The sequence below is a fragment of the Equus quagga genome, chromosome 8, assembly GCF_021613505.1.
Source record: "Equus quagga isolate Etosha38 chromosome 8, UCLA_HA_Equagga_1.0, whole genome shotgun sequence".
Classification (NCBI taxonomy): Eukaryota; Metazoa; Chordata; class Mammalia; order Perissodactyla; family Equidae; genus Equus; species Equus quagga.
In genome coordinates, this window is record NC_060274.1 from 98,587,463 (window position 1) to 98,613,742 (window position 26,280).

The following is a 26,280-nucleotide window of genomic DNA, read 5'->3' on the forward strand; positions in this document are numbered from 1 at the left end:
ATCTTGGTCATCTTAATGACCAATGACTGATCAATTGAAGGCAAAAATCATGCAATTTGGTACCAGACATATGTGGATCGAAGTGCTGGCTTACTGCATACCAGTTGTGTGACTTCTGCCACATTGCTTAAATTCTTAGAGCCTTGGTCTCCTCATTTGTAATGTTCAGATAATAGTACCTACTTCACAGGGTTTTGTGAAAATTTGGAATGATGTATAGAAGAGTACCTGGCACAATAAGATAGCCATAAATTTAGCTTTTTGGGAGGCAGCTTGGCCTAATGGAATGTGACTGAAGTCAAAGATGTCTGGATTCAAATCTGGACCCCATCATTTTCTACCTGTCTGACCATGAAAGCATTATTTAACCTCTCTGAACCCATTTTCCTCTGTGCAGGACTATTGTGTAGACAAGTGCAATAGTGTTTGTAGAAGTCCCTAACTTAGTCCTTGGCATATAATAAACAGCAGTTATTATTGTAAGAATACTTGTATAGGGTCGGCCCTGTGGCCTAGTGGTTAAGTTCGGCACACTCTGCTTTGGCTGCCCAGGTTCAGTTCCTAGGTGCAGACCTGCACCACTTGGCAGCAGCCATGCTGTGGTGGCAACCCACATACAAGATAGAGGAAGAGTGGCACAGATATTAGCTCAGGGCAAGTCCTCCTTAGCTAAAGAAAAAAAAAAAAGGAATGCGTGTGTAAAGAAAGGAAAATTCAAATTTTTAGATTGTCTCCTGAAAGAGTCATGGTCTGGTTCAATTGCTTATGAAGGTCTTTCACTTCTCTCCCTACCTGTTATAAGTGACCTATCTCCAAAATGCTTAATTTACATAAATCCTTTTTTTTTTTCTTCTGCTGAGGAAGAATCTCCCTGAGTTAACATCTGTTGCCAATCCTCCTCTTATTTTGCTTGAGGAAGATTAGCCCTGAGCTAACATCTTTGCCAATCTTTCTCTATTTCTTTGTGTGTGGCACACCTCAACGGCGTGACTGGTGAGTGGAGCAGGTCTGCACCTGGGATCCAAACCTGTGAACCAGGCTGCCGAAGCGGAGCATACAGAACTTGATCCACTCGGCCACGGGGCTGGGCCCCATAAGTCCTTCTTAAAAAAGGAGAGGTGGGGAATGGTGGTGGTTTGGGGGTAGTGAAAATGACGATTGAATCAGAATTGTACTGTAGTCAAGCTAGAAGGTATAAGGTGTGCTCCTTTTCCAAACTTTCAATGCTAACTACCCATGCTACTATAAGATATTATGCTTGTGTAATTTGTTATACTCCGCATTCCAGAATTTGCAGATAATGCAGTTTTAGAAAAAAGTCAACCTCACAGGTTGTTTGTATCAAGCTTCCTTGTTTTTAAATATCATTTATACTCACATTCAAAGAGTAGCCAACTGCTTCCCAAAATAAAGGAAACTTAAAGTAGTAATTTTCCATCTCCGTTTCAATGAGTGCCAAAGTTAAAGGGTCACCACTCAGAGCCATCAAAGGAAGAAAGCAAAGTGATTAGAACAATTTTGAATGAAAACAAAATCAAAACAAGATGCAAACAAGGAATAATAGGAATAGGCAGAAAAATAAACATATAGTGATGTTTATTACTATTATGAAGATGATAGATGAGTAAAATTGGGTTACATTTAAGTTGTAATGGAAGAAAATAATTGCAGCCTTCCATCAGGAAACCACAAGGACCATTATTGATCTGTCATCCTCAGGGCATGTCTCCTAATATTTAATAAAAAAAACCCAAAGATTTATAACTCTTTATAAGCCATATATCTATAATCTCCCACACCACACCATTTGAACTGAGAATGTGGAGTCAATGTTACAAATAACATCCATGTAATTATACTGGTTTGGCATGTCTTATTTAAACAATCTAGCACTCTCCAGAGAACGCATTATGTTTTAGGGATGAAAAATGTGAAGTCAGATTTCAGGGGTTTTTTTTTTCACTTCCTATGCTCAGAAATAAGAGACTGTTATCCTATATGAAAAATGTTATTGAGGATTCTTCATTCTAAACACTAAATATCTTGGCCATATGCCAACTGTAATAGCTACCAAAGCAAAATCTTGCAGGAAAGAAAATCCTTAAAGTATAAGGATTCAGTATACGTTTTTAAAAAACCTAAGTACACCTTTATTAATTTTACACTTGATTCCTTTCTTTCTGTAAACTCTTCTTTATTCTCTCTCGGGCTCGGGGCCTCTCTGCTCCCTAACTTGTGTATTTGAATTCTCCATGCTACCCGTCCCAAGAAAAGTGGCATGTGGCCTTATTCTATTGAAAGGAATTTAAAATTATTTTCTTTCTAGAATTTTGTAACACTTTTTGAGATCACTGGGCACACCCTGAGGGTATTAGAAAATGTGTAACAGAGTGAACCATTAATTCCTTTTGCTTTTTTCCTCTCCCTCCTGCTGACCTTTATTTAAACCATTTCCTAGCTTATTCACAAGTCCACCCCAGGAAAGAATGAAAAAGCAAAGGCAAGACGTTTTTATAAGCTAACAGCAAAGAAACATAGGTAATGCTGAAACTGTCACCAAAAACGTAGTTGGGCTTTACCTGTGGATGATGTTGATTCATGATTGATGGATAGCATTTCCCACGTGGGGTGGGTATTTAAGCATTAACTGTGCCGCATGCATTTTAATTTTATTCTCGGTTGTTCTTAATGTTTTTTGAAGCAGGTGGTGTGATCTGTGTTTTATTTAAGTAGTTGATTTTTACACGAAGATTCATTTGGTAAAATAAGTGTAGTAAACAAAAGGAGTTCATGCAGAAAAGTTAACCTTAAAGTTGGTTTTTGAAAAGCTGAGGTGTTAATAGAACTTTGAAGACACGTCTCTAATACGTGATATTTCCATTGCCATACTACACACGATTAGAGACTTCTGAAAGCATGTGGGATCCTGCATTTTTATAAGAATATTCCTGGAGTAATAATGGATTTTCTCACTCGGAATAATATGTCAAATTTGGAGTGTTACACCCTTATTTCAGACTTCTATCTTATCCGCCACCGTCCCACCCTGCATTCTCACCTCCTCACTCTAATAAGAAAAATGAGGATCTGTCAGAATTTGGCTAGAAGACCCACTGGGAATTTCTGGCATTGCTTATTCATGGATTGGCACAGATACTGAGTCAGTGGGCACACGGAGTCCAGAATGACTCAGTGCCCAGATGTGCGGTGTAAGTGGCCTCTCCAGCAGCCAGGGAGGGCTGTAAAGGGCGCGTTTATCAGAGAAATAAAACCAAGGGCTCAGCTACTCTTGAAATTGTTAAAACTCCCTTGATTTTTTTTTTTTTTAATAATAGTGAATGAAGTAAGTGATTTTAGGATCCTGGATACATTCCAGTCTGCTAATTATATATTTTTTTCGAAGTAAAATGTTCCAGGCAGGTTCATTTGCATGTGAATGACTTGCAGAGCAATGCTGACTTCCTATCCTCAAAGCTTGGGGAGGAGGTTTACTGCTCTTCACCCTAGACCTGGGCTGGTGCTGGAGCGGATGAAGTGTGTCTACCTTCTAGACTTCAAAATATCCTCTAGTTTTCCAAAAGAAGACGGAAAAATGTCTTACAGATGCGTTAAATATAGACTAAAGGCTGATTTTAACCATTCTTGATGTTCACAAATAGGAGAAAATGGCTTATGAATAGTATACTATAAAACAAACAAATAAAAATTCTGAGTTCACACTGAAGTCTGACTTCAGTTGTCCTATTTGGGTAAATCACCAAAATGTTCATCAATCAGAGGACATTAAAATGGAAAGTGATATTTCAAATCGTGCTCTAGATAAAAGGGGTGAATTAAGGTCAGTTTTGATTTGTAAAGCATTCTTTTCTCGAGCTGATTTTATGAAAATTAAGTTTGCTGACTTGTCATCTCAAAATACATGGATTATTCATGATTTGCTAGAATTTGTGTCCATGTCCCAGAAAAGTGTAAATCCGTATGACATTAAGTTTTCTAATGACATTTTAAATTTAAAATCTGATTAACACTTGCATCTAGCAGCCAGTCTACTAACTAAACTGTAGGTAAAGTGGTGCTCAGGAAATGGGCAGAATGCAAAGATTAAATTGGTCTGTTAGCTGAGCGAATCAATAGTATTTAGTGCTAATGCACTAAGCAGATTACAAGCACTAATGCAGTGGCAGTCAATAGCAAAAACGAATATCTCTAAAAATTATCTTGACAATAAAATGTGCAATATTTTCCATTTATTTTAAGCTAATTACATTACACGCTTGTTCTTCATCTTATTAGTTTAAGCCGAGTGCTAGAAGCCTAACCATTTTATTTAGTGCCTAAAACAACCAAAAACTTGTTATCATTGTTTTCATCAAGAGACGGGGGAAGGGATTTATTCCGACAACCAAGATTCAACAGGAAATTCAACAGCTCTTTCTTGAGTGCCTAACTCTGCTGGTATTACAATGGTGAATGAGATAGGCATGGGTCTCATTTTTATGAAGGAGACAGACTAGGAGAGGAAATGACAATAAACCATCAGTCACAACAATAAACCAATACACCATGATAATTGTTGAAATATACTGTGAGAGAAATAAACGTCTGTGAATGTAAATGAGGAGGAGCATGTTGATTTGGCAGTTTCTGTTTAAAGAAAAGTTGTCAGTGTGTTCAAACTTTGTCTTTTCTTTGATTTCTAAATGAATCAAGCTCCTTTTCAGTAAATCATTCTTAGTCTGAAGAAGACAATGTGAAGATTTCTAGGAGCTGAGGGCATAATTTAGGTAGCACTCACTCTCACTGCCTCTCATTGCCCATCACTTTATCAGCTTTTTTGAGAATAGTTATTTCTTATATCAGTCCAAGTTGTTACTTTCTTGTCCCCCTCTCCTTTCTTCTGTGGCCGACACTTGGGACCCTATTTGTCAGAAGAACCTGTGTTTCTTGGGAGTGGAAGAGATTGTCCTGTTACCAGTAAGTCTTATGATAGAATAAATCATATAATTCCAAGAACACACAAAAAGCTCTTTTGAACTATCAAAATTATAAAAGTTGATAGAATTCAAGGGAATGTGATGTTGAGTGAGTCCAAGTCATATTGTCTTTCTGCATCTGTGTATTGTCCTCTGCACAAATGCATCCATTTTAGACCATTTCCTTCTCATGAGAATCTTGTGGCCTAGAGGGCTGAGTGAGAGACGAATGCTCCCGGGCCTCATGAGGATGTCATGAGCACCTACTGAACATCCAGGAACCCGCTCTCCAGTTAGTGCCTCCTTTGTGTTGTTCTAATGCCTCCCTAGCTGCAGACACATTTTGCCTTTCTCTTTCATTTTAATCATTTTTATCTATATATATTTAATCATGCAAATATCTAAATAAGTTTAAGGTCTTAGAGGGCGGGCGGTTTGTCATGCTTCTTTGTACCTAAGCATATGCTTTGCAGACCCTAGACAACAGTGTTGATTTTACTTGACAGCAAATTTTGTCTTCCAAAAGAAATCTATATATTGACACGGTAAACAGAGACCTTCTGAATTGCTGAAGTGTTTGGATAAAAGTCCTTGATAAAATCTACAGATGTATTTTTATGACTGGATCATAAAAGGCATTGTTTTTGTCCTCTCCACAAACCATGAAGATTTGAAATGCAGGTGCAAAAAATATGTGTGAGGAATCAAAAGAAAGACTCACCTTTTTCTCTGTTCACTTTGTTCACTTTTGTTTGGCCAGGAAAGAAGTAGAGTTTGCCAAAGGAAAAGATGAGGGAATAGCAGACGTTAATCTTCAGGGCTTATTCCTGTGCCTACAAGTCAGAGAGGTCACCGGCTTGCCCCTTCCTGAAGGCTGTAATTACAGGCAGAGGACTATTTATTTTCCAGTAAAGTGACCAGAATCTTGAATGTAAGAGATTGTTTATAAGAGTACAGTGTGTGCAGGAGTTATACAAAGCCTCAGGAAAGATAATAAGGAAGTGAGACTATTTTTCTTCATATATTCACTAATATGAGAAGGTCCAAGACTCTGGAAATGTTCTAAAGTGGAATAAAAGAGGTGAATATGAGGTCAAATTAGGTGATCCTGGTACTTAAGGCTCTGAGTTAAATGAATAAAGAAGAGAAATTTTTAATAGAATATGATATATTTGCTGATTCATTAAATGTAAACTTATTTGTGGCTCCAACATCATGGTAAACAAGAATCAGTAAATGTATTAGTAAGAGTAATTGAGAAATATTTCTAATTTAAAAAACACCAGTTATGTTTCGTTTATCTAGAGCCAATATGGAAAAAAATGGACAGTGTTTCTTGCTCTCAACTAAACTTACTCTCATTTTAGAAGAATCATAGAAAAGGTATTGATTCCAAGTAGAATTGGGCAAAGCACAAGATCACTTCTGTTACTGGCCCAATATTAAGAATATTAGTCAGTGTTTGCAAAATGATGAGTAATATAAAAGTGGCAGTTTAACAATAGTAGGTATAACTTGTAATTAACATTGAAAGGTCAAAGTACAGGTTTTTGACGTGTACAAAGAGGACTAAGATATGTGGCTGCTTTAAAAAAATATATGATGGTAAATTGTGGCAATCTTTATAATATTTTCTATCTAATTTTTTAGAATAAAATGTTTATGAAAACATAAGCAGCATTTTCAAGTTTTTAGGCAAACAATGCTTTTTATGATCCTGGGTATGCACTAATTAGCTCCATGCTGCCCCTCCTATCTCCATTTGTTTCTAGTAGATTCTGCACAGGAAAGCATATTCTCCTCAGTATTGAAAAGTTGGAGTTTACTATTTGTCGCACAGTTATAGATCATAGGAAAATACGTACCAGGACTTTACCACACCTAACAAAAGAAAGTTCTTTATTAAAAAAAACCTCCAAATTATAATGGGATCTAGGGGAGCTGTGGTGTGAGCTAGATGATATTGAACATCGTATGACCCTAGTGATAAGATAACAATCCAATTGAATGCAGATGAACTCATGAAAAAAGAAGGATTATGAAATATTTGGAAAGTAAACACCTAAGTTTTCATAAGTAAATATTAATTTAGTATTTGTGTGAGCTTTAGATATGAAGTCTTTCTCTGCGTTCCCTGGGCCCTTGGAACCAACTGTTATTACTCCTGGAGCCTTATTTAATACTCTGTATGCTGGGGATTCAAGAACTAGTTAAGAAACTATCAAATTTTCTATTTTCTCTGCCACTATATAATAAAATCTCTGCTCCATGAGTGGCTGGACAATTATTTTAATAACAATGTTGGCTTAGCTTCATTTTACCTTTTTTGCTACTAGCAAGGCTTTCATTTTATACTCTAAACTCTGGGTAAATCACAAGTTAAACTGAACTATTGTTTGTTTAATGTTCTGTTTCCTTCTAACCTTATTCTTGTCTATCAACCTCAGCCCAGTTCCCCAGTGGCTCAGGAAACCCTCAAATGGGATTAAGTAATAGTTTACACAACCTCTCTCATTCATTAACCCATGTTGACATTCTCATTCTTTGTACCAACCTTATTTAAGACTTTCTAAAGCACCTTATCCAGCTGCTGGTTTGGGTGCAACTAACAACACCTATTTAATCCAGAAACTTAATATTTCCAAAAAATCATTCAGCTTATCTCAGCCTTCTTCATTAGCTCAATCTAAATCAGTCTGCTGCTTCTTTTCGTTTTTCAGAATAAAACCTAGCATCATTCATAGTAAATATGAAGTTTAAAAATCTTTACTACTTCTCTCCTTCTACATAAACACAAAGCAGAAACAAAAAATTGTATGTTATCATTCCAGACAAGTTTTGTTTTATTAGCATGTTGGAAATGATGCCAGTAAGATAACACTAGATCTTTCTGGTTCCATCCTCATCCCCGGCCAGTTTGTTTGTTTCCATACTGCTGCTAGAATAAGTAATCTTTCTCGAAAGCAAACCCATTTGTGTAACTGCATCCCTTATAATAATTTGAGCGCTCCCCAATGGTTTCAGAGTAAAATCCACATTCTTTAGTATGATATTTAAGGAATTTCTTACCTTGGCCCTGGATATTTCCTGGCTCTTACCAGTGTGGTGCTGGTAAATGTTTAACTCTGGGGAGAGAGGGATCAGAAGCCCCTGATTTGTAGTGTTTGCCCATTTGTGCGGTCTAAATACCCCCAACAAACCAACTTCAAGCTATCAAGGTAAAGTCACTGAACAAGAACTAAGAAGAAATGTTCACAGTTGTTTCTATAATTTCTAATTGGCTCTGTGTAAGCTCTATAATTGGCTCTCTATATAATGTACAAGATGGCTCAAGCACACCACTGCCACTCTACCCTATTCTCAATCTGTCTTTTTGTTTTTGTCAGAATATTTAAGTTCTACTCTCTTAGCAAATTTCAATTATTCAATACAGTGTTGTCAATTATCGTCACCATGTTATACATTAGATCCTCAGACCTTATTTATCTTTTTACTGATAGTTTGTACCCTTTTAGTAACCTCTCCCTCACCCACCACCTCCTGGCAACCACTTTTCTACTCTGTGTTTCTATGAGTTTGACTGTTTTTTTTAGATTCTACATGAGTGATACCGTGCAGTAGTTGTCTTTCTCTGTCTTATTTCACTTAGCATAAAAGGTTTATCTATATTGTCACAAATGACTGAATTTCTTTCCTTTTTAAGACTAAATAATATTCCATTGTGTGTGTATATCTATCTATCTATCTATCTATCTATCTATCTATCTATCTATCTATATATATGCCACATCTTCTTCTTTATCCATTCATTCGTTGACAGACGTTTAGGTTGTTTCCATACCTTGGCTATTATAAATAATGCTGTAATGAACATGGGAGTATAGACATGTCTTTGAGATAATATTTTCATTTCCTTTGGATATATATCCAGAAGTGAGATTGCCGGATCATATGGTAGATCTATTTTTAATTTCTTGAGGAACCTCCATACTGTTGCCCATAGTGGCTGTACCAGTTTACATTCCCACCAACAGCATACAAGGGTTTCCTTTTTTCTACATCCTCTCCAGCATTTGTTATCTCTTATCTTTTTGATAAGAGACATCCTAACAGGTGTGAAGTGATATCTCATTGTGGTTTTGATTTGCATTTCCCTGTGATTAGTGATGTTAAGCACCTTTTCCTGTGCCTGTTGGCCATTTGCATGTCTTCTTTGGAAAAATGTGTATTCAGGTCCTTTCTCCATGTTTTAATTGGGTTCTTTGGGTTTTTGCTATTGAGTTTTATGAGTTCCTTGTATATTCTGGATATTAACGCCTTAATGGATATGTGTCAACCTGTCATTCTTGTAATTCCCAGATTCATCAGTCTCCCTCACAACCTGCCTTAACACATATCACTTTATCTGCCTCAGATTCCCTTTAACACTCATTTTGTCAGGTTAACACTTTCTCCTTATTGTTTACAACTGCACTCAGGCATTTCTTTCCCCTGGGAATCTTCTCTAGCTTTCCCCTCACCCCCATTCTGGATAAGCTGCCTTTCTTGACTACTCCAGTAGCACCCTTTGCTTATTTCTACCGTATCTTTTACCAAACTCTGTGCTGATATGTTCACTGGTTCCCTCATTAGCCCCCTGAAGATATGGACTATGGCTTTTATCTCCACTACCTAACACAATAGCTTGAACAAAATATATATTTATCAAATGAGTAAATAATTATAACAAAGCCCCCCATATTTCAAATAATGTAATAAATTGCTGATTAGTAAAACTAATTTTTAGATAAAACAATTTTTCATTCTCTCCCCCAAATCTCTAAAAACTAATTTATAGAATTGGGTAGTTTCCAAGAGTTAAATTAGCATTGAAGAAATTCGGGAAAGTTCCACTCACTACTACCTATGCCCTTTCCTTAGACACACACACACACACACACAGCCCTTCCTCCATCCTCCAGTTTGGGATGAAGATGTATCAAAGAACAAAGGAGAAAAATGAAAGGAGAAGAAAAGTGAAGAGAGGGAGGGTGAATAGACGGGAATTCCAGAGCTTTGTGATCAACTTTGGGAAGACACAATTAAAGCCATTAAAAGGAGAAAGAACAGAGTAACTTCTTTGCTCCTTAAGGCTTTCTTGAGCCTGTGAACAGGGCTTCCCCTCTGAGTGTGTGATACTGTCTGTGTGAGACTTTATTAAAAGATTGGCAACTGAGCTAACATCTGTTGCCAGTCTTCTTTTTCTTCTTCTTCTCCCCAAAGTCCCCCAGTACATAGTTGTATATTCTAGTTGTAGATCCTTCTAGTTCTGCTATGTGGGATGCCGCCTCAGCATGGCTTGATGAGTGGTGGCAGGTCCGTGCCCAGGATTCGAACCGGTGAAACCCTGGGCCACCAAAGTGGAGCATGTGAACTTAACCACTCGGCCACTGGCCCAACCGCTGTGTTAGACTTTAAACAACACCTTCTGGTGGATGTTGCTGAAGCAGTGGTACCCATAGAGGTGCCCTGCCATGAAGTTTGCATTTGGAATCCACACGTGTTCACTATTGCCCACCAATCTATGACTTCAAGTTCAAAATAATGTATGGGTTAAGGAAAAGAAGTGAAGGGTGACGGTCTTTTTTAATACCACTGTGACTGTGGCCGCAAGATTATACTTCACATAGCACCACCTTCCGAGGCACCAACTACATGCTGCTACAGGGAGAAACTTTCCTGATCTTGGCCTTGACGTAAATGCAGTAAGATTAGTAGAGAGTTTGGTAAGGGCCTCAGGGACTTTGGCCAGGGAGTAGGGTGGCCCACAGATTGAGGTTCTGGTCAGGAACAAGAGGAGGAGATGAGTAAAGAGTCTCACTGCACAATGGTAAGATGGAAGGAGGGATAGGAGGCGATGACAGTGATGGCAGGCTAGAATATAGTCATGGGTTTAAACAATATATCGGGCACAGCTGACGGACTCTGGTTTCATCCTTCTTTCACCTCTCCCGGCCCTCCACTAAGACATTCCTCAGCCTGTTTCTATTTGCGTGTGACACTGTTAGGCACACAGACCGTAGCTCTTATCACCTACAGGAAGAACTGCTTCTGTTTTATTGGTTAATGCAGGGTAATCGGTGTTCTGTCTTCTGAGTATCTCTTGTATTTCTATGAGTAAGTACTTTGAAATTTGTTTTCTTTTAACTAAATAGAGAAAAGCAGAAAACCTCTAACACTCAGCATTACAATGTGCCTCGCTTGGAACAACTTTTTTAATGAATCACTCTGTCACTCCTGGCTGTGATTGAAGTGCAATATGAAGGCTGCTAACCGAAACCACGTGGACTTGGTCTGTTTCAGATCTGATTCACGTTAGGAAATGATGATAAAGAAGCAAAAGTTTTAACACTTAGAATTCCACAGCCCCTATTGTTGTAGAATTCTGAGTCTTTTGAATCCTGGGGAGACCTTGAGAGGAGAGTGGATATATATTTATTTTATTTATATATAAATGCATTTGTACATGTTTATAAATCCATACACACATATACGTATAATATATTCTGCTCCAAGTATTTATCTCTTCCCTCTTCACTAATCTAACTTCTGTCCCGTCAAGACCTGGCTCAACTTCAGCCTCTGCCATGAGCCTTCTCTAGCCGTTAGTGCCACACTGATCTTATCCTTTCCTAATCTGATAGCATTTACTACCTGTACCAGTGTTTTTAGAACTTATCTATCCACTGTGTTCTTTGCCCTTTGCAATACTACTAGCTGTTTTGTGTATCTGTCTCTTGTCTTCCTGTGTGCATGGTACCTTCAAGGGACATTGAGGAAACAGACTGGACTACAGGTAGAAGCATTTGCTAGGGTTGGCAAGCTGTGGCCTGTTTTTGTACACTTAGCAAGTTAAGAATGGTTTTTACATTTTTTAAAGGGTTAAAAAATAACACACAGGCAAAAACTAATGTATGCTCCAGAAACCCTGTGACACTCAAAGTCTAACATATTTGCCATCTAGCCCTTTACAAAAAAAGGGTGCCAACCCCTGCTTTAAAGCATAATGAAAAATAATAGTAGACAGGTAACAGGTCCAACCTTACTTACTAGCTGTAAGTAATTCTATTAGATAGGTGTGAGTGTTTCCATTTTACAGAAGAAGACCCGAAGGCTTGTTAATCTAAATAATTAGAATTTTAGTCTTTGTCTTTATAGGCGTTATGAAGAATCGCTAGACCATCAACAGCAAAAGTAGTAATAACTATTTATGTAAGGGCAAGGACTTAGGTCTTTTTTGTCTGCTACTGTATCCTTCTAGCACCCAGAACAGTATCTGTCACATGGTATGGTTTTGTATTCGTTTCCTAGGGCTTCCAGAACAAATTACCACAAACTTTGTGGCTTAAAACGACAGAAATTTATTCTCACATGGTTCTGGAAACCAGAAGTCTGAAATCAAGGTGTCAGCCAAGGTCGTGCTCCCTTTGATGGCTCTAGTGAAGAAGGCTTCCTGGCCTCTTAGAGTTCTGGTGGTCCCAGGCAGTCCTTAGGTTGTGGCAGACAACTTCAATCTCTGCCTCCATCTTCACATGGCCATCTTCCCTGTGTGTCTCTATGTGTCCTCTCCTCTTGTAAAGGCAACGTTCATTGAAGTTAGGGCTCACACTAAATCCAGGATGACTTCATCTCAAGATCTTTAACTAATTACATATGAAAGAGCCTGTTTCCAAATAAGGTCCCATTTTGAGGTTCCAGGTGAACATGAATTTTTGAGGGGACACTATTCAACCTGTTACAGGTCTCAGTAAATATTTTTGAATGACTGAATGAATGAAGGAAGTAACCATTTAATATATAGCTGGTACTGGATTAATTTCATTTAAACCTCAAAACAATTCTGTTATATAGGTATGTGTTTTTCCGTTTTACAGGTGAAGACCTGAGGCTTGGAGATCTAAGTATCCTCTCTAAGTTCTCACAGCTGGTAAGGGCAGGGCCAAACCTGAGCCCATGCCCTTCTCCAGTAGGCTAGGGTGATTACCACTGGACATGACCAAGGAGGTATTTGGGGAACATTACACTAAAAAGTTATAGGAGTGGACTTGAGGAAGGAGATTCTGGAATCAAGGAAGTCAGATTGTAGGAAGCCAAGTATGAGATTTCCTTTAATTCAATAGAAAAATATATAAGAGTTGATAGGTGGATATAAACAATAAAAGAAAAGGAAGAGTCAAAGATAGATGAGATCTCAGATTGAGGGAGAGGGTAGCTATTGATGCTATAAAGAAATAGGAAACTAGAAGAGGGAGTCATTTTGGAAAAAATGATGAGTTTGAATGTCACCACCGGTACATGCAAACTTGGCCTGAAGGCAGTTGCAGAGACAGGGCTGGTCCTCAGAAGACAGAGTGCTGCTGGGGTGTGAAGTTAGATCATTGCCACGAGGCAGCATCCATCACCTCATGAATCACCAGTGTTGAGCCAGCAGCTGGCTGGCCAGATGCCTGGTTATGCTACGTTCATGGCCATCTGAGGTTCTGCACACAGCCAGAGAAGATGCCCTTTCTTCCTTCCTAGAGAGGAAGCAACTCTTCCTTAACTGCCCCTCAGCTTTGCTCCCCTGCTAGAACTCCAACTGAGGTCTCAGGTTGTCGTGAACCATGGCTATTGAAGCCGTGAGGCAGGATTACTTCAAGGGGAGTTCGTGGCAGCAGAAGTGTTGGGGCAGCTTTTTTAAACTGTGCACTGAGCACAGCATCAGACCAAGTCCTCTTCATAGTGCAAAACAACGTAGTCAGATTCTTAGGGTTTGACTACACCACCCTAACAGTCTGGCTTTGTATTAAAGACCCCAAAGAGAAGCGTCTGCTCTGTCAGAGAGTTGACTCTTCTGCATTTTACAGAGAATCAGTCTTCATTGTTGAAATCTTAGACATCTGAGAACAGACTGAGAGAAGGTAAATATGTCTGAAAGAAACATAACCAGACACTGAAGTTCAAAGCTCTGTGCTTCTGCCTGCGGTCAGTTCCACACCACCCCCCTCCCAGTCCCACTGCATAAAGAGAGCACATGAATGAAATTTAGGGAAATAAGCTAAGTGGAATTCCTGAAATTAAAGCAATTGAGTTTTTAGCCAACTATATGAAAAGCCCTAGGCAAAGAGGAACTTGCTATTTTGAAATATGTATCCCCCTGAAAACCACAGAATTTGTACAAAGTATAATTATGAATAAAGTTTATATTAAATTGCTTCAGTTAATTATGGGCAGGGAGGGAAGAGAGCTGGTATGAGTGAACTGGCAAAGATTTTGCAAGATAGCACGTTTTTAAAAATCTGTCTGCAAGACTGATTTAAATTATCTATAGATGAGGTAAATCTGTCCTATAGATCAATTAAAAGAATCACTATTTTAAATATATCACATCCTTAATTATACTGAATTAAATGTAATTGCATATTCACTGCATGCATCATAATGTTAATTAGGGGAAACATTTTGAATCAAATACATTAAGCTATATACCACTTCAGTTTTCTTTTTATAAAAAAGGTGTATGTCTGAGGTAAAAAAAAGCTGGCAAGTTCTCATGAAAAGTTAAAGAAAGACTAAATTAATTATTGTTTCAAGGCTTACAGATTCTAGAGTAATTCCTGTTATTTAGCCCTATGACAGTATATAAGCTGTTGAGTTACGGAATCAAGTTTGTAACCAGTTTTAAAAAAAACAAAACTACTTACCACTGATCTCAGAGTTGATGTCATGTAATTATTTTAGAAAGAAATAAGTCTTGAAAAATTAAATGTTTTTCAAAACTTCTTTTAGAATAGGCATATGTATCCAGAATCTATTTAGGTTTGGGAGTAGCCTCTGCTGGGTGGGGGATGGTGACTGTTTACTCATGGCGTCCTAAACGTCCTGAGCAATCATTTGTTTGTTGTTTGTTGCGGGCTGATGGCAGTTTGGCGATTCCAAGCCCAGGGGAAGCTTTGGAAAGCCATCCATAGATCCAAGCGTGGTGGAGCTGGAAGAGAACTTTGAGATCAGTTTGCTCAACCCTTCCCTTTACAGACAAGGAGCATGTAGCCTAGTGCGGTGATGAAGACCCTGAGGCCATGGCCTAGGTTTAGTCCTGGCCCTGCCGCTGCTGGTCATGTGACCACTCTGTGCCTCAGTTTCCTCCTGGGATTCAGTGAATTAATATTTGGAAAATGCTGTGGAACAGTGTCTGACACATTGTGAGCACTACGAACAAATATTTGTTAAATATGTAAAATGAAACTCAGACCCAGAGAGATCAAGTGATTTGCCTGAAGTCACTCGACTCCTCACATTCTAGCTGGGGTAGGACCAGTCCTGTCCTGTAGGCATGCTGATTCTTCTTCTCTACCAGGTCCTCAGACCATCCCTAGAGTGTGGATCTGTCTCAGAAATATGTAGGAACCTGTAAGTAAGTGGCATGATGCAGCATAAGGACTATAGGATTTGAAATCAACAACTAGGATTCAAGCTCTGAATTTACTGACAACTCTCTGAACCTCAGTTCCTTCATCTGTAGAAATACGATGTTCATGACAAACGCAAGTCACAAACTTGTTGAGAGGATCAGATGAGATAATGTACTTGGGAAACCATAATCCACTATGCAGATGTTATTTAATATTATTAGTATGAGTTCCTGTGAGCTGAGAAAAGCCTTGAGAAGTTTCAGACCTGCTTAGGACATTAAGGAATTGGAGTGGAGAGATTTCTCAAAAGGCTCTCTACTTTCTCACTTCCCATTTATTCACTGCTTTCTTTTAATTTTTTTTCTTTAAATATTGGCACCTGAGCCAACGTTTGTTGCCAGTCTTTTTGTTTGTTGTTTGTTTGCTTTGTTCTTCTCCCCAAAGCCCCCCGGTACATAGTTGTATATTCTAGTTGCAGGTCCTTCTAGCTGTGCTATGTGGACGCTGCCCCAGCACAGCTTGATGAGCAGTACCTGTCCACACCCAGGAGCCACAGCGCCGAAACCCTGGGCGGCCAAAGTGGAATGTGCAAACTTACCCAGTCGGCCATGGGGCTGGCCCCTAAAATTTATTTTTAATATAATGTATTCATATATACAAAAGAATCATGTACTACATAATGTATATAATGTATTTGTGTTGTGTGTGTGTATGTTTGAAAAATAAAACAAATACGGATTTTTCTATCACTGGGCTTAAAGAAGAGACTATTACCAATGCCTTTGCAGCCCCCTCTGGATCCCCCTCAGTCATGTCCCTCTCCCTCCTAGAAAAGTGGGTAAATATCAATTGTAAATTGTCCATCTTGCTCTTGCCATTAGTTGCACTACACATGTGTATATGTCTGAACAATATATTGTATTGAGTGAATTTTTTTTTCTGATTTCTTTTTTCCTCTTGACTCAAATCTCAAGCTACATGGTATCTTCCTGTACCTTATACTATCCACTTTGTTTTTTGTCACTGTCTCCCCTCCCCTACCCAATAAAGCACATTACTTCCATCAGTCAAAAGACCTTGTAAAGAGAGACTTTAGAAGAGAGCCAGGCTTCAGGTTTACATGAGCAAGGAGCGGATATCAGTGACTAGCGGGAGGCGGGGCATCAGCTGCCAGAGCAAATGCAAGAATCCAAGAATGGGAAGGGTCTTGTGTCAGGATGGCCACTCTGAGATTCATTTCTGTCCTAGATGGTCACCCGACCTTCGCCTTAATGGAAGAAAGACTAAAAACATAAATCGAGACAGGTTTGGATGCCGTACTAAGGAATTTGGACTTTTCTTGAAGGCCTTTGGGGAACAACTAAAGTTTTGAAGCCGGGAGTGATGGCTCCTAACTGCTGCAAGGCAGTTGAGATAGGAGGCCAGAAGGCCACTGAGGAAACATCTCACCTGGGGCAGGGTGTGGGTGTGGCTGGAGGGCTGCACAGGAGAGACACTGCAGATGGGGTTTAGCAGGACTTAGCCGCTAGTTGGATGTGGGAAATGCTAGAGAAAGAGGAGTTGGTGATGACCGAAATTTCACAGTTACCTGGATGGAACATGGTGATGTTCATTAACCTAAATAGGTAACAAAGAGAACTAGACATGAGAGCCAAGCTGATTAGAACAGCCCAAAATGCGAGTGGTCATCCCTGGGCTGTTAGCCAGAAAAACATTAATTCCAGCCTTTCTCTCAGCAAAGGAATCAGGGGTCAGCAAATCTACATTTCCTACTTGGAAGAGTTGTAAGTTTTTTACATGTTAAATGATAACTTCTGTTCAATGATTCCAGCTCTCTGAGAGTTGTGACTTCTCTGACTTTCATTTTTTCATATAAAATGAGGAGCTGGAGTAAGATGGTCTCGAAGGCCCTTTCCATTTTTGTAATTGTGCAATTCTCAGAACTTTGCCCAGAATAGTAAACAGTAGCAAAAGAAATGCATGAGCTTGAGAATCAGAGAGAACTAAATTCTAGTGCCAGTTACAGTGAACTGGACACTGTGGCCACACCCTTGGCTGCCCTGAACCACCTCCTCCTGGAAATTGAGCGCAATAAAAGCTCACGGGGCTGCTATGAGTCCTGTTGATGTGAAAATGCCCAGCTCAGTGCCTGGCACAGTGAAGGTGCAGGGTAAAGATTCATTTCCTCCCTCCCTCCCTTCCTTCCTTCCTTCTTCCTCCCTTTGTTACTAAAGGGAGAGCATTAGTCTGGCTCCCCAACTCGTGCTGGGGTGAGACCTTCTCTGTAGACTCTTCTGCGGTGCCCCAAATCAGCTGTTGTACCAGAGAACTGCTTTCCACCAACCTTGCTTAGTTTTACCCCAAAGCACAAGACCTCCTGGCTTTGAGGGAAGTGGCAGTGGCAAGGAGACCTCTGGCAGCAAGTCTGTAGTTGCTCTTCCAGCTGGACCCAATCCTGCCCCAAATGCAACACCCAGGAGCTAACTGTGTATCACACAGTAGAAGCAGCCACCCCAGCATCCCTGCACAAGTAAGCAGCAAACATGTTCGCTCATTATCTTTAAGGGACGTAGTGAGTCAGACTGAGCTTTAGTGATATTTGCACAAGGCTTTACCTTTGCAATGCTGAGGCTTTGTAATGGTTAAAGTGCTACTCTTCAAGCTCAAAGACAGCCTGCGGCTCTGCAGGCCAATTCCTGCCACGCTGACCCCAGTCATGGAGTTTATCAGGATTCTCCGAGGGAAGAGACAACGAGTAGTCCCCTCTCCTACAGTGAACCCTGGAATGTCACTCTCTCCTGGATGCTAATGCCCCTACCCCTCTCCTGTAGATCTCAGCTATGGAGAAAGTGAAAAAGAAAAAGGTGGGGCTCCCCTGGCTTATGAATTTGAATGCCACCTGAACCTGACATGATGTTTGTTTTTTGGCTCCAAATTGCACAATTTTTCAAGGTAAAGGAGTTCCATAGATCCTAGTCCAACATTGTGCAATGTTTCTTTACTGAGGAATTTGTTTTGGGGGGAAATAGAGACATAACTTAATCCTGTCAGTCCTGGAGGAGGTACCGTTTAGAGAGCTTGTTATTTCCTGAAGGAGCAATCTTGAAATGCACAATATAAATGTTACGTTAACTCTGAGGCTGAGTTCTACGTTTATGCCTTACATGTGAGGAAACAAACACAGAGAAGCTGAAGTTCTCCTCATACTGCTCTCCTGCCATTTAGAAAAGATCAGCGAGTTCCTGCAGGTTTGCAAACACTCCAGGATCCATCTCGCCTCCATTCCCCAGCTCACCTTGCTCAGCAAGACAGACCACAGAGCAAGCTGGGTAGGCAGACGGGCTTTCTCTCTGGTTTCTTTGCATATGCCTTAATTTTCCAGCAAGTTGTTACTAAATACCTACTGTGTGCTGGGCATGATACACAAGGGGGATCAAAGATGAATGAGACAAGCCCTGTCCTCTTGTTAATTGAAGGCTGCTATTAATTTACAGTGTAAAACTCTACTCCACACACAGCCGATTGTTTTCCATCCCAGTGAATCCATTATATCTCACCAGCACCGAACCCCAGGTCAAGTTTGAGGCTTTCAAGTTCCCAGAATGCCACCTAGACGTAGAAAAAAGTAAGAACGAGCAAGAGAAGGAACAAAACCACAGAAGCTGGCCCTGGAGAGCAGTCACTTCTATAATGGAAAACTTGGGATGGTGTTTGATTTAAAACTGGTCTCTGCTCCTTTAAGTAGCTTCGCTTAGCTCTGGCTATCTCTGCAAAATGGATGATTGATCACCGATAGAAACTTAATTACCAGTTAATAGGTTACTATTGAATTGCTGGTACATCTCAGTTATCTGCTACTCCTAAGAGCAATCTACAGTACTTTAGTGAAGAAAAGCTTCTAATTAAATAGTGAAATTGCACTCATTAATATATCAAAATAAATGTCTAGAACTAGGGCATTTTATTAATTACAGGAGTCCGTAGGTTTAGCATCTGTGAGATTCTCTGCTTGCTCATTTATCGCCATTTAAAATGAAGAAACAGTTGTCACCAAATAAAACAGCATCTTAGGTGATTTTTAACCTTTAATGTCAATAGACATAAAAACTTTGCATTCTATGTGACAGAAGTCTGATGTTAAGAAGTAGGGTTATTTTACATAAGGATAACTAAATTTTTTATTTCAGTTTGTTCTTAAACATTAAGTTGGTTTGAAATATGCTGTGACAACTTTCTGATTATTATAAATATAATAGGGCAATAATAGAGAATTTCTAATCTTCAAATCATTTTCCTGGACTTGTAGCTGCATCCAAAGGTGTGTAGAAATGAACTTTTTTCCTCTTTTTCTTCCAAGTTAGATTTTGTTTTCATTAATACATCTTCTTGCCCCCCATTTTCTGCCCCAAATTTACCAATTCACAACTATCTTGTTAAGATAGTCAAGATCCAGTTCCTTTATTTGTCCGTTACAAACTGAAACTACCCCATTCCTGAAAAAATAGCTGTCGTAAATTGGTTCATATCTCCACACTCACTCCCCATCTACCCGTAATTGATTTACTTACTTGTTCATTCATTCAATTAATATTTATTAAACATCTACTATGTGTGATATTTCATCTACTGCCAGCGATATAGTGGTGAACAAGCAGGGTCCCTGATCGCAGGGAGCCACTTGCGACAAGTCTCACATCAATTATATATCACACAAGCAAATAGCAGTTGCAGCTGTAACGAATGCTAATGCCACATAGATAAAAGGTATTATGACAGTCTACAATAGAAGCCTTTGACCTAGAAACATTTAACTTCAGGAAATGATGACAAGCTGAGATCTGAAGGAGGTGTAGGAGTTAACAAAGTGAAAGAGGTGGAAGGAGCATTCCAAGCAGAGGGAACAGCATGTGCAAAGGCCCTATAATGGAGGACACATGGCATATTTGGAGAACTGATAGAAGGCCAGCTTACTGGAGCACAGAGAGCAAGGGAGAGCATGGTCCAGGGTGAGTCTGGAGAAGGTGAGTAGGGGCCAGATGATGTAGGGCCCAACAGGCCATGTTGAAAATTTTGTCCTTGATCCTGAGTGCAATTGGGAGACATTAAGTGTTTTAAACAGAGTAATATGATGAGATTTGTGTTTTAAAAAGAAAATCTGGAGGTGAGCCCAGTGACGTAGTGGTTAAGTTCGCACACTCTGCTTCAGCAGGCCCGGAGTTTGCAGGTTCGGATCTTGGGTGCAGACCTGGCACCGCTCCTCAAGCCATGCTTTGGCAGCATCCCACATGAAATAGAGGAAGATTGGCACAGATGTTAGCTCAGGGTGAATCTTCCTCACCAAAAAAAAGGTAGAAAGAAAATCTGTCTGCAATATAGAGAAGGGATATGGAAAGAGATTGGATGAGATTGGATGTGGCAGGTCCAGTTGAGAAGCCATTGTAGTAGTCCAGGAAAGGGATGGGGTGGCTTGGAGGAAGGGTGACATGGTAGAGATAGAGAAAACTGGATGGATCCAAGAGATAGAAACTGCAGTTGGTGGAATTGGTGATGGACTGTATGTGGGGAGGAATCAAGGGTGATGCTTAGATTCCTGACTTGTGCACCTGGAGGAGTGGTAGAGCCACTTGCTGGGATGCATTTTATCGTAAAATCAGGCATGGAGGAAGATTGTAATTTCTACCTTGGTCCTGTTGAGCCTGAGGTCTTTGAGACATCTGAATGCAGGTTTCATAGGCAGTTTGACATATGCCACTCAGCTCCGAGGAGAGGGGTAGCCTGGAGGTCCCAACGTGTGTGTCAGCTAACTAGTGATAGACGTCACAGGAGAGACTGAGATTGCCTGGGGAGTGTGAAGAGTGAGCGGAGGAGCAGCCCGAGGCTGGAGCCTTGAGAGACCCTGACACTGATGGCCAAGCATGGATGGTCCTGCAAAGGAGACTGAGAAGTAGAGGAAACTGGCAGACTGAAGCGTCAAGGTGCAAGGAGGGCTCCACAGTGTTTAACTGTCATATATTACTGAACAATATTTTTTAAAATCTTTCCCTTTAAAGTTGAGCCTAAAGGATAAATACCTGATTGAACCCTCAATTGCTTTTTAGTAAGCTGACTACTGAGGGATTTGATGTGCCGCTTTTACATTTTTTGAGCCTTTTCACCCTAACGATGACAAATACTTAAGTGGTATTCTCTGCATGCTGGGTTGTGTGGTAAGAGAGCTCTATAAACTAGCCCATTTAATCTTTACAACAGCTCTATCAGCTAGGCATATTTCTGTAATTCCCTTGATTTTACAGATGGGGGAATTGAAACAGAGATAACGTGAATTTCACAAACAGAGAGAGATTATAGGGACTGTGGAAAGTAAATAAGCATTGGGGACCAGATTTGATGCAGGCACTTGGGTCTGGGCTTTATGCTCTGGGGGCTCCCCATGAAATATCTGTCACCCACCACCCCCCACTATCTCCCTGCACACAGATGCACAAAGGCACACTTTTTAAATTACAATGTCCTACTGTGACTCCAACGTTCATGATTATTTTAGTTGAACTTCATCTCATTGGACTTGCCTACTAGAAGCATTCCCTTTATGTCCAGGGCTGAGACATTTATGGTTTTGTTTTTCTTTTAATAGCACCAGCGAAGTTCCATCTTTAGGTATGCACATATTGAACGACAGTCCAAATTATGATAGTAAGGTTTGCCCTCAGTTTAGGGTCTATATATACACAACAGCACCTAGCAATACTGGAGCCATTTAGGTCATTAGAAATATTTCTGCCTGTCTGGAGCTATTTGCACAGTTATCCTTGCCATTTCCCTCCAAGCTCTGAAAAGACACACCAAAGAGTTTCTTACCAGCTTGTTCGCATCTGGACTCATTAATTCTATGACTACATTTTATTCCAGACACTTTTGAGAAATTCATCAGGCTGTGAAGTGCGCAATGATGAATATCGAACGGAGTTTACCACAGCTTTGCAGCGCGTTGACTTGTTCATGGGCCAATTCAACCAAGTCCTCTTGACATCTATATCCACCTTCATTAAAGGAAACCTCACTATAGCTAATCTTGGGACATCAGAAGGTCGCTTCATGCAGGTAAATGCTTTCTGAGAGTGACTGTGTGTCTGTTTTATCTGGATTTATGCAGTTAATTTGTATTTGTTTTTGTTTTTGCAGTAAGGTGTTTGCAAATATTGTAAAGTGAAAATCACAGTAGAAGCTAGAGACACAGAATGAAAGCAAAACAATGAAGCCTGGTCCACTTTTTAGGAAGTGTATGGCCTGTTTTTGCTAAATTCACGAAGCTTTCAGTTTAAATGTGGTTGCTTTAATTTTCTTGCCCAGAATGGTTTGAGTTTGGTTTTTTTTTTTTCCATTCATGAATTCTATCACATGATTGGAAAATAAAATGAAACAATTAAAGAACTTCCAGGCGATGTTTTCCTATTTCAAGGGAAGCTACAGATCAAAGGAGAGCTATTGTGTGAACCGTGCGCCTCCATGAGAAGAAACATTCACATCATTGAGAAATATTGGCAGGAGTTAGGAAGGGACGTTATCATCAAAATCCCATTGTAACTCCAGCTTTCCTGATTCTGCAAAATGATGGGCTGAGACACAAAGAAGTTCAGATACTGGGGGAAAAATACCCGGATTTTGTTAAGAAATGCTCTTAATGGTTAGCAACAGTATTTCCATACAATAAAAGTTCACATTTCAGACTTGCAGTTGTTGTGTTTCCTAGATACAAGAATTATAGCACTTTGCAGAAATGAAAATGCTCTTGTGTTGGATCTGTCTTATGGCTTTAATGGTTATTAAGTAGAGCTTTCAACCTGAGTTCATTAGTAGATTCTTGATTAATGCAGGATGACGATGGCATCTATGGAAATATTGACTTTCCACAAATACTAGAAGTATCTTTTAAAGAGAGATGCTTATTTCATAATTGTCTGGTATAAGTAACATCCTCGTCAGACAACGACTTCTAGTAAACCAATTGAGGACGAAGATGTTTTCCTGTGACTTGCCCGTCCGTATGTACATCCTCTATCTGTATTCTTTTACAAAACATTTTTAAAAATTCCACTGTCTTTATAGCAGTCTAGATATTGGTCGTTACCATATTTTAAATCATGTTTGTCCTGTACTAGTGGGCAGGGTGGAGCTTTTTCAAAGTCATAAAACATGTAAGTAAAACCTTCCTAGCTCAAAACGTATCATATGGATCCTGTTATCTAAGTGTTCCCACGCTTAGTCTCTCCTCCTCCCACTGCTTCACAGTTAACTACCCTTTTTCTCCCCCTCCTCCTACCCTCCCAGCTCAGTGTTCTTATTTACCCACCTCACACCGTTTAATTCTGTCCTTAGCTCCTCAAAATCTGAAGGAGGGTTGCCCGGTCCCCTCCCACACAGACAAGCACTCTAACATATTTGAAATATGGTCATATCTATTATCCTTGCAAAATACATAGTATTATGTTGTGTTTATGTGTTTTTAGTTTACATCGATGTTATTGTGCTGAATTCCGAAAGATTTGGAGGAGGATGAGAGAGGCTAACATCTATTGACTTCCTAATATGTTCATTCTATTGATTTGCTTCCCTTTATCTTTATTTCTGCTTTTCTTTTTTTCTAAATTCTCTATTACCTCACCAATCCAGTTTCATATTAAGCAGCTTTCTATAGTCATTTTAGGTCTGACACTTTTTTTTTAAAGATTTTATTTTTCCTTTTTCTCCCCAAATCCCCCCAGTACATAGTTGTATATTTTTAGTTTGGGTCCTTCTAGTTGTGGCATGTGGGACGCTGCCTCATCGTGGCCTGATGAGCAGTGCCATGTCCTCGCCCAGGATCCGAACAGGCGAAACCCTGGACCACCAAAGCAGAGCATGTGGACTTAACCACTCAGCCACAGTGCCAGCCCCCACTATTTTACATCAAAAGGTTCCTGGCCTATTTCCAGATTCTAAAGTTCTAATGAAATCACACTTTTAGATAGATAGCTTTAATAACTGAATAAGTTGTGCTGTGTGACAGATGCCACCACCCAACTGATATGTCACTCATCAGTCTCATTATAACAACTGCTGTAACAGATGTTTTATTCTTGCCTCCCAGCATTTTCATAAAGGAAGCTGTAGTATGCCCATTACCTGTGCATCCAAAGCATTAAAGATGAAAATAAGTAAATAAGTAGATATTTGTTTTCTGAAAAGTACTGATATCACTAATTTTTTTTAAAACCAGGTGGCTATTAATTCATTAAATACATATCAGGAATTTACTAACTTGGCTTTTACTAGGGAAATAAGTGAAGCAAAGGAAGCAGTGACACAGAATCTGCCTTTAAGGAACTAAAATTTTAGTAGGGGAGGTAAAAACATGTACCTCTTACCAAGACTACATGAGACAAAGACGTACACACAAAGGGCTTTCGAGACCCACAGAGAGAGGATCTATTTCTCTGATACTTGCCTAAGAGAACTCCATTTGGTAAAATTTTCTGTAAATAAACCTAAAGCATTTGGAGGATCAAGAATCAACGTTACTGAAATCCAGTTTGTTTACACCAAATACTATTGGAGGAGGAGTCAGGAGTGCAGCGAAGACATGGGGACCTTCTAGCTTAATCTGTCAGAGCAGTAATTACCTACCTAGTTCTGTAAATGTTTTGACTGCACTAAAGTGCTAAATCTGTTGGCCAGGCCTACATTTCTGCAATTCATGTTTTAATAATACTACGGAGTTTCTGTTACAAAGTAGAATGGACATAATTTTTTTTTTTCCAAAGACAGCTGCCATACATGAAAAGGAACAGAAAAATGATTTTACTTCCTTCCTACCCTGAAGCCTAAAGGCAAAGTTGCTTTGCAAATGTTTTCTCCCAAGAGTTTGCAGCTGTTTCTGCCTTTCCTATTGTGCTTATGTTGAGCTCCGGCTGGGAATACAAGCTACAGCCCCAGCTGTCGGGTGCAAAGTGAATCAGGTATTTCACAGTGGTTATTTGATTAGAAAGAATTATATTGTTTAGCTAACAATATTTTATGTATGGCAGAGAAGACATTGTTGACATGTTTCTAACATTTAAACATGTGAAACTTATCCAGTACAGGTGCAGCTATGTATAAACACACTAATGTGTACATGTATTTAAGTCTCTCTATCTGGAGGGTCATGTCAATATAGATATAGATTTCAAAAACAGTTTTTGTTTCTGTGATCACTCTCTTGGGATACTTTGAAGTAAAATAATATGATAAGCAATGTTTGAGATAGTATACGTAAACGGTGAGAACGCGCCTTACAAGTTTGGAGGGGGAGGGGATGAAGAAAAGAACAGGCTCGGGAGCATTAGCGCAGTGTACCCAGCTACATGGGAGAGGGAAGAGGGATTCTCGTGAAGATCACAGGACTAATCACAGGGATTGCCCACATCTCCCCTTCTGAGCTCCTCGTCTAATCTACATCCAAAAACAATGCTTGCTTGATTTTTTTTTTTTTTTTACAGCTCTTGTATAAGGCCTTTAATCTCTAGATGCAAGGCATTGCTATTAAAATATTTGTGCATGACTGTCAGGCCAGGGAGAGTGAGTGGATCAGGGGCAGGGTGGGGGTGGGGAGGCACTTTCAAGACGTGTTTCAAGTTCAGCTCCACAAACATTCCCTGGGCAGCTACTTTGTCTGCATACAGTAGCTACTGCCTGGGCACTATCACAGCTGTCATTAGGTTCTTCGGCATCATCTTTGCTTCTCTCCCATCCCCCTTTTTGCTCTCTCCTGTTCCTTGATGCTGTTACCACTCATCACCCACAATCAATTCAATATGTTGACCTCTTGTCTTCAAATTCCTTTGGTTCCTGTGCCACCG

At 39.7% G+C, this 26,280-nt stretch overlaps 1 protein-coding gene across 3 annotated transcripts in view; it reads left to right on the plus strand.

Moving 5' to 3' along the window:
• MET (MET proto-oncogene, receptor tyrosine kinase) overlaps window positions 1–26,280 on the plus strand; it is a 112,469-nt gene that overhangs the window by 32,165 nt on the left and 54,024 nt on the right. For all 3 annotated transcript variants that reach the window (XM_046669430.1, XM_046669429.1, XM_046669431.1), the window contains one exon: window positions 22,313–22,504. In XM_046669430.1, the coding sequence (XP_046525386.1) occupies window positions 22,313–22,504 (192 nt within the window). The remainder of the gene's footprint in view (window positions 1–22,312; window positions 22,505–26,280) is intronic.